The 8077-nt window shown below is 41.8% G+C and overlaps 1 protein-coding gene across 1 annotated transcript; it reads left to right on the forward strand.

Moving 5' to 3' along the window:
- The first annotated feature begins 4610 nt into the window (after positions 1-4610).
- Positions 4611-7460, forward strand: ATF4 (activating transcription factor 4). The gene is made up of 3 exons (XM_063940513.1): positions 4611-4878; positions 5824-6123; positions 6533-7460. Exons 2-3 carry the CDS (start codon positions 5859-5861, stop codon positions 7354-7356), a joined length of 1089 nt encoding a protein of 362 aa, XP_063796583.1. The 5' UTR covers positions 4611-4878; positions 5824-5858; the 3' UTR covers positions 7357-7460.
- The last annotated feature ends 617 nt before the right edge of the window (positions 7461-8077 follow it).

Genomic DNA, 8077 nt, shown 5'->3' on the forward strand with positions numbered 1-8077 from the left:
AGAGTGCCCAGTCTCCTGCAGAGCCCGTCTATTCCCCATGGTCCTTACGGAGTCCCCAGCATCCACTAGGACGTCAGAGAAATTATGTTTAAAGCTGGTAGTCAAAATCTGTAAGAATCAAGGGTTTTGAAAATCCACTTCTAATACCCCTTTCAGACTACATACAGTATAACGGGTCGCACCAGGAAGCCATACACGGGTGCTTCCTGGGTGCGACCCGCTGAGGCCTCTTTCCCACAGACGTCCCCAGCCCTGCAACCTATTCACACCGCACAGCGACCTGGGTTGAAGCTGATATTTCCCCTGAAGATATATTAGTAAATATACCCTTTACATAGGTTTACCATCCCAAGCCTTTGAACTGGGATGCTCATGGATTACACAGGCTTTGTGGCTGATAAAAACCAGGTGAAGTTAGTTAGCCAGTCATAGCATAGGTCCTGTGTGATTTATGATTGTCTCGGTGTAAAGTAATTGTATGGATAGCCTACTGTACTATACCTTTTAAACCTTAAAAAGTTTCCACAATGAAGCACTCGTCCTATGACTAGAAGTAAAGCTATGTGAAATATCACAGAAAATGTACTGTACTAAGACAGCCAAAACTGACCAGACAACTGAGAACACCTTAGGGTAAATACGAGTACTTTAGCTTGAAAGCATGTTACTGTATAATTATTTTTGACAGTTCTAATTCTAAGTAAAATATAAAGAAAAGGGGAAAAAAACCTGAGACATTGCTATGCTATTCTAGACCAATGCTGTACAGCAGAGGTTAGTTTCCTTCAAGAGAATATGCGTTTCTGTAAAGTATTTATGTCGTTTTATCTGACCAGCCAAACTATACATTTTATTTTATTAACTCTAGCTCATGGATTCTAGCACTGCCATCCAGGATGAGTGTGCGTTCAGTGAGCCTATTCAGCTTCAGTGGAGCTCCATTTGCTTCAGGAGAATATATTCACAAAGCGCAAATTCTGTAAACTGTATAATCACTATTATGATCGTCATTAAAAAAGGAGGAAGGCAGTTCAAAACATGGCCGCCCTGCCCTACAGGAATTTTCTCACAAAGCAGACGCTGCTAAATACAAATGAGTCACTTCCCCCTCTCTGTATAATTGAGCACAGGGAACGCTTTGTGTGATCACGGCGTGATTCTGGGGGCTCACCAGCTTCTAGCCAATCACACGGCAGAATGGCAAAGGGCGCCGTCCTTGCCAACCAATTACAGACAACTGTGCACGCGTTCCTCTCGTGATAGTGTTGTGTTACTGGAACCTTGATGTGACGTTCCCGCCTGACAGCTGGCGCGCTCAGCGCTACATCATTACAATAATCTCATAGCACGCCATGCATTCATCCACACACAGCTAATCTAAGCGTTATATTGCAGGATGTAATAAACACATAAATTAATTTTAGGACACTCGATACAGACATTAGTTGCTATGTTGCTCTAGACTACTGCATAGTAAACCTATAGGGTTTCTTCTTTCTGAAGCGTTTATGAATTAAAGCATGGCAGTCATAATAAATTAAATAAATTTAAATGTCTGGCTTGAAACTTTGGTGTACTTTTTTTTTTTGTTTGTTTTTTTTTGTGTGACACAATTACCCAAAAGGGCAATACAGAAGTAATGACCAAAGCCTGATGCGCACATCTAACTAGTATCCATTGCTCACCTCTGCTGTTCACAGCATGCTACTGTAACTGTTATGTCACACTTTCTGAAGTGGTACTATATGTATATTAAAACTATACAATGAGAGACAAAAGAAATACACCAATCTAGGTGAATACTTATTTAAACAATTGTGATGGTTACAGTTAAGGATTTTATACAGTATTGTTATCAATAATGGAAATGAGTTTATGCTATTCAATCTCAAAATTCTCGTTATGGGTTCTGTACTATGTTAGTGTCCGTATGATTTTTTTTTTGCCTGATATTTATCTGATAGTTACTGCTGAAAATGTGACTTCAATCTTATGGATTGGGTATGAGATACTGGCAGTCAGGATCCGGCTGTCAGAATACCAACAGTGGCATCCCAACATCCTTAAATCCTGACGGGGGTGCGGGAGCAAAGTAACCCTAAACCTAACCCTCCCTCCCCACAGCCTGCCCCCCCTCTTCTCCCTCCCCTTCCACATACTTACTGTCGGGAGTCCGGTGTCGGTATTCTGACTGCCAAGATCCCATAAGCCGGGATGTCAACTACATAACATTATTACTGCTGGGCAGTACAGTAGCATAGTGGTTAGCATTGCAACCTAACAGCAATAAGGTCATGAGTTCAATTCTTGGTCCCGGTCTATCTACATGAAATTATAATCTCTCCCAGTGCTTAGATAACCCCTGCACTGCATGGACGGAGACAACAGCAATGGAATAATTACTTGGGTCATTATGAACATTAACATACCTTGCTATTGGTAATATATATTAGACTATTAGGAAATACAATTGCAGCCAATGTCCTCAAAGTGCCTTAAAAGTGCCGTGAAGGCTGTTGGAAAACAGGCACACCATGGACACCAACAATGCCAGTTTCCACCAGAGGTGAGCAGAAAAATTATCAATACTGGGCACCTGTAATTGTCAAGGCTTTGCCAAACATAACAGTGACCAAGTTGAATTCCCTATGTGTTATTTGAGGGACCAAAACTTTTACAATGGGTACCAACCATGCTGTATAGATAGCTTCACCATCTGTGTACAGTACTTGATAGTAGCTGTGTTGCTCCCTGATGGACAGAGGGGAGGATTTGGTTTGCGCCAGCTCCCTTTTCTCTCAAGATAACAGAGTTCCTGGAATGACAGGTTTGCAGAGTCAATATTCAAGTGGTGTCCTCATAATTAACAAGCACCAGATTGTTAAGACTTTTCAATACTTTTCTTTGTGAAATTCTTACTTAGAGAAGCATATTGAATAAAGATAGGGAAAAGACATGACTTAAGCAAAATAAGAGAAATAGTACTTTGTATGTTACCAAGATTGAAATAAAGAAACATTTCTGGAGAATATCCTTAAAATATGGTGCTGGTCCTACAAATTAGTGTCAGTAACTATTAATTCTCTTCCACTGTATATAGCACAACTGACTACAAATCAATCCAGGTGTTTATTAATAAAACTAGTTGCCAGCAGGGCCGTCTTTTCGTATGGGCTCAATGGGCTCTTGCCCAAGGGCCCCAGGAGTAAAAGGGCCCTAGGCTGATAGCTGAGGGTCCCTTCTTTCCAGGGGTACTAGATTTTTTCAAATCGGACCTGGGGAACCGGAGATATCTGACTTCAAAGCAGTGGTCCCCATCCAAGCCTGTTAATTGTTTTTACCAGCCAGATATCTCGGGTTCTGTCTGACTTAGAGTTTTTTTGAGGGTATTCTTCAAAAGCTGGGACTCTCTCCTTTCAGTTGACACTGGCAACTTGTCTTTACTATGCCCAGAAACAGAGATATCAGCCTTCAAGCAGCTGCTCCCTGCTCCAGATCCACACGCCTAATATGCAGTTTTATATGTTTGTTGGTGGATTGCTCTGGCTACTGAAGTCTGATCCCCAAGTCCCCAGGACCTTCTGAAAGGTGGGACTCTCTAGTTTTTTTTATCCCATTAAAGCTAAGAAATCTATTTCTAGGAACTGGAGATATCTGCAGTAAAGCACGCTGCCCTGACCCCAGAAAATGATGAATATTAAGCCCACTCCACTATTCACCCCTCCCTTGTGTATTAAACACCCCCTACCACCCTGGAAGTCATGTACCAGGGCCCCTTCATTCAGCACAATGTCCCCTTCTACAGTTTAGTGTTCTCCTTCCTGCCCCATTTGTGCAGTAAAGGAGTAATTCGCAGAAATAATTTCTCCAGGTCCTACATGCTGAGTGAAAGATAGAACCCCCATACCCCCCCGCGGAACATCAAAGCTGCCACTGATAGCACCCCCCACCCCTACCGCTGATGGGTGGGTAGGGGCCCCAGTGTATTTCTGTGCCCAGGGGCCTACACTGCTGTTAAGACGGCTCTGGTTGCCAGCCCCTAAAAATGGCAGAACAAGATAACAGTAATGTCAGTGACAGTGTGTGTCCAAATGGAGCAACACTTAATTTGCTTTGTCAGGCGCCATTTAGTCGCGGGCGCACTAATCACTTGAATTCCCCCCATAGAGGTGAAGAGCAGCGTTAACCTTTATTATATAGGATGTCTTTTTTTCACAATGTTCTATTTAAGTATAATATTAATAGACTGCTTTTACTTTTTCTTATAGGGTTGACACAAGTACACCCCTATCCCATCCCGTTGAAAACCACATCAAGGACAGAGCAAAGCTGCCATGTGTCATAATAATCACCCAGCAGCAAGCATCGATGGCACCCCAATATGGCTAACAAACTAGCTAAGCTCAGCTGACATAACAAAATGAACACCGAATTAATCACCATCATTCTCTTATTATGTTTCTAGGTCACAAACGTATCTTTAGCTATTTAAATACGCTGAGCTAACTATTAATTCAAAATGAATATAGCGCGGATGTATACAGGACATTTTGAAAGACGCGGAGTGATATTACTTCCAGTAATGCGGCTATATATAAACAAGGAGCGCTTCTTCCGCCACGTCACTTGGTCAGTAAGAGGAATGTGAGATAGTGCGTACGCTGTATAGCGTGATAGCTGCCGCCTACTATAGGACCATTACACTAACCCCGAGCTGTAGTCCTTGGAGCGCCCGGATCCAACACTCCACTGCCGCGATTCCAAAGCGGACAGCCATGGCTGTATAGCAGCGGCCAGCGGCCCCCTCCCTCCCCAGGCCAGAGCGAGGCAGCAGCACCCAGCGGCGCTGGCAGCACTAGGCATCTGCATCAACATGGCGTAAGTACACGAGTATGGGTAGTGGTGGTGGGTGCTGGTATAACGTGGCTTAATGATAACTTGGCGATGTCGTAAATGCTGTCACTTCGCCAGTCATATGTTCGTCTTAGAAGAGGAATGTGAATTGTTATGATTCTGACTTTAACATGAAATTGGTTTGCGATGTCTTCTCCCCCTTTATCTTTAATTGTGTAATGTTTTAATATTTAGCAGATGTGAATGACCTATTACGCTTTTGTCCTCTGTAATTGGGTTAGAATATACTGCCTGAACTGACACGTACCCAGTTTCCCTGTGCATGTTTCTTCCTTACCTGATGAGTGCTGGGGAAACCCTATTGTCTCACAACTGTGACCTATCCCCATAGGATGCCTCTGCTGCTGGCTTAGCTCTATCTCCAGCTTGCCCTTTTCCCGTAGGGATTCCGTATGTGGGCTCTGGAGTCTCACATTACAGCACAGCGGATGGATCGCTATGTTGGAAAGATATTTTTATATACCAGACTCCTGGCTGATGCTTTGTTTAAAGTCTTTGTTCTGGATTAGTGTCGTTAGTATGAAATATTTGTGTTCCCAAAATAGTTTTGTCATGTTTTTGGCACTATGCTGTAAACTGGATGTAACTGGGTGAGGCATCGGTTGCAATATTGTGTGGTTGCTGAATATTAAAATGTGGCTGAGACTAAAATGGCGGTGTATTGGCCTGAGGGTGGGGAAGAGACCAGATGGAAGATTTGTGAAATGGTTGCGACGCAGCTCCACATGTGCTGTGGGAAGCAACCATATATGGTCACAAGGAAGCTGCTTCTTTCTCATAGCTGTCTAATGCCGTACACTGCTAGGGAAGCTTGCCTACAGCAGAAAGCAATGCAAAGTAAAATGTTGCTGGATTTTAATAGATTTATTCAGCTACTTTTTTTATTTTTCCCCTTTTTTCCTTTACCAGGCTTCTCAAGGTATCCCGCAGCAGCTTTGCTGTTTATGAGAAAGAAAACACAGAATCCACCTTCTACCTTAAAGTTCTGCTACCTGAAAAAGATGAGTCTGTTAAGCGACAAACTGTTGTTGGGGGACTTTCTGTCCCCCTTCAACCAGTCGTTTTTGGCGGCTGATGAAAGTTTGGGTCTCTTGGATGACTGCATAGAGGTGCCCGGGTACCTCCCATCACATGGGTTGTCCAGCCGAAAGGCTAAAAATGGTCTCTCTGAACTGCTGCCTTTGGATGAATCCTTTGGCAGTTTCAAGGGTAAGAATTACAAATATTTTAAATCTTTACTAGCTGTTGTGGAGATTGCTGCACTTATTTGATAATGTTGCTACATGTTCTATGTGTAAATAGACATTGGAATCAACTGATGTATTAGATTTAAGAAAAATTAGAAACATTTGCTTCAGTGACAAATGAAGGTAGTTGCTTCCTAAGCCCATTCTTCCCTGAATATAAAGCTATTCTGAATAATCCCTTTAAAATGTTTGGGGTTTTTTTTTTTTTTAAGGTTTTTTTTTTCTTTTAAATCATATGCTAGAGTAACACTTGCAGTGAAGAATACTTAACTTTGTACTTTGAAAGTCCTTGTTGAAAAAAATATTTGAACTAGTGCTTCTTACTGTCTGGTTTCATTTTAATCTTCTACATTTTTGTCTGGTCTTCACAGGGGATGCCTTCTCTGGCATGGATTGGATGGTGGAAAAAATGGACCTGAAAGAGTTTGATTTTGATTCCCTGCTTGGGATGGAAGATCTAGAATCCACCGTCTCACCAGATGAGCTCATGGCCACGTTGGATGACTCGTGTGATCTCCTAGAGGACCCACCTCTCCCAATGGTAGATGGCCAGTATGTGCCATCACCAGCCCCAATCTCTCTTCCAAAATATCCACTGGAGGCTGATCAAGTGGCACCAGTCAGCCCAAATTTAATTGAGACCCAAGTGTCTAGCCCAGACCATTCCTTTATCTTAGATGTAGGGAGTGTAGTAGTTGTTGCTGAGGAAGATGACAAAATCTCTGCAACATATACACTTGAAGCTCTAAAATGTGAAAAGGAAGATTCCTCAGATAATGATAGTGGCATTTATATGAGCCCATCTTATCTGGGGTCTCCTGAGCAAAGTCCAGAACTTACGATAGAGTACCCGAGTAGTGCCCAATCCTCGCCTGCGTCCCCTGTCTCTGAGAGACCCAAACCATATGATCTTCCCCCGAAGGATAGAGAAGTCTTGGCAAAGGTAAAAGCTGTAGGGCAACCCAAAGTAGACAAGAAAACGAAAAAAATGGAGCAGAACAAGACAGCAGCCACTCGCTACCGGCAAAAGAAGAGAGCAGAGCAAGAGGCAATATCTGGAGAGTGCCGAGAACTAGAACAGAAAAATGATGCCCTATCTGAGAAAGCAGAGTCTCTAGCAAAAGAGATCCAGTATTTGAAAGACCTGATAGAAGAAGTCCGCAAGGCCAAAAGCAAACAAGCAAAAAGTTCTTAACTTGGGTGGAAGTTGGGAGTGTTGTGTATTGTTGTACATATAGGTTACATGGTTGTTAAGCAGTGTGTAGGAATGTCTACTTAATAAATTATTTTATAGTTAAATGTATTGTTTTCACAGTATTTTTGTAATTCCACAAGTTGGCTAATTCAATGTGCACTTATGGGGGTGTCCATAATAGTCAAAAATGGGTCATAAAGGCTCTAAACATTTTGCATCCTTAGTCTTGAAGCTAGAAAGCAGGGGGTTTCAATCCTAATCATCAAGTACACTGAACAGGTAATGGGAAAATAATTATCAAATTAACTACCAAGGATTAGAGATTAAGAGTACTAGAATTTATTAAACCTCAAACTTCTCAAGAAAAAAAAAACCCAGAAAGCTAAGGAGGTGCTATCTGTCATAGTAGGACAATTGGACACTGAATGAAAAAGTTAATACATTTTTCTTTTTTTGGGGTTGCACTGAACTCAAATTGTCTAGATTTAAAATATGAAGGTTTTTTTTTTTTTTTTTTTATATACTTTGTTTCAAGATACTGAGTTCAGTGCACCACAAAATAGATTTACCTTATTTCTCTTTCTTTCTGGAATAATTATTGACAAAGAGAAATAGATTACCTTTCCTGTGCATGACTAAAAATCCTGAAAACTTGACCTGTTGACAGTATTGAAGTATTGTGTTGGAAACTGGTATCAAGTACAAAGATCTATAAACTATT

This window comes from Pseudophryne corroboree, chromosome 9, assembly GCF_028390025.1.
Source record: "Pseudophryne corroboree isolate aPseCor3 chromosome 9, aPseCor3.hap2, whole genome shotgun sequence".
Lineage (NCBI taxonomy): Eukaryota > Metazoa > Chordata > Amphibia > Anura > Myobatrachidae > Pseudophryne > Pseudophryne corroboree.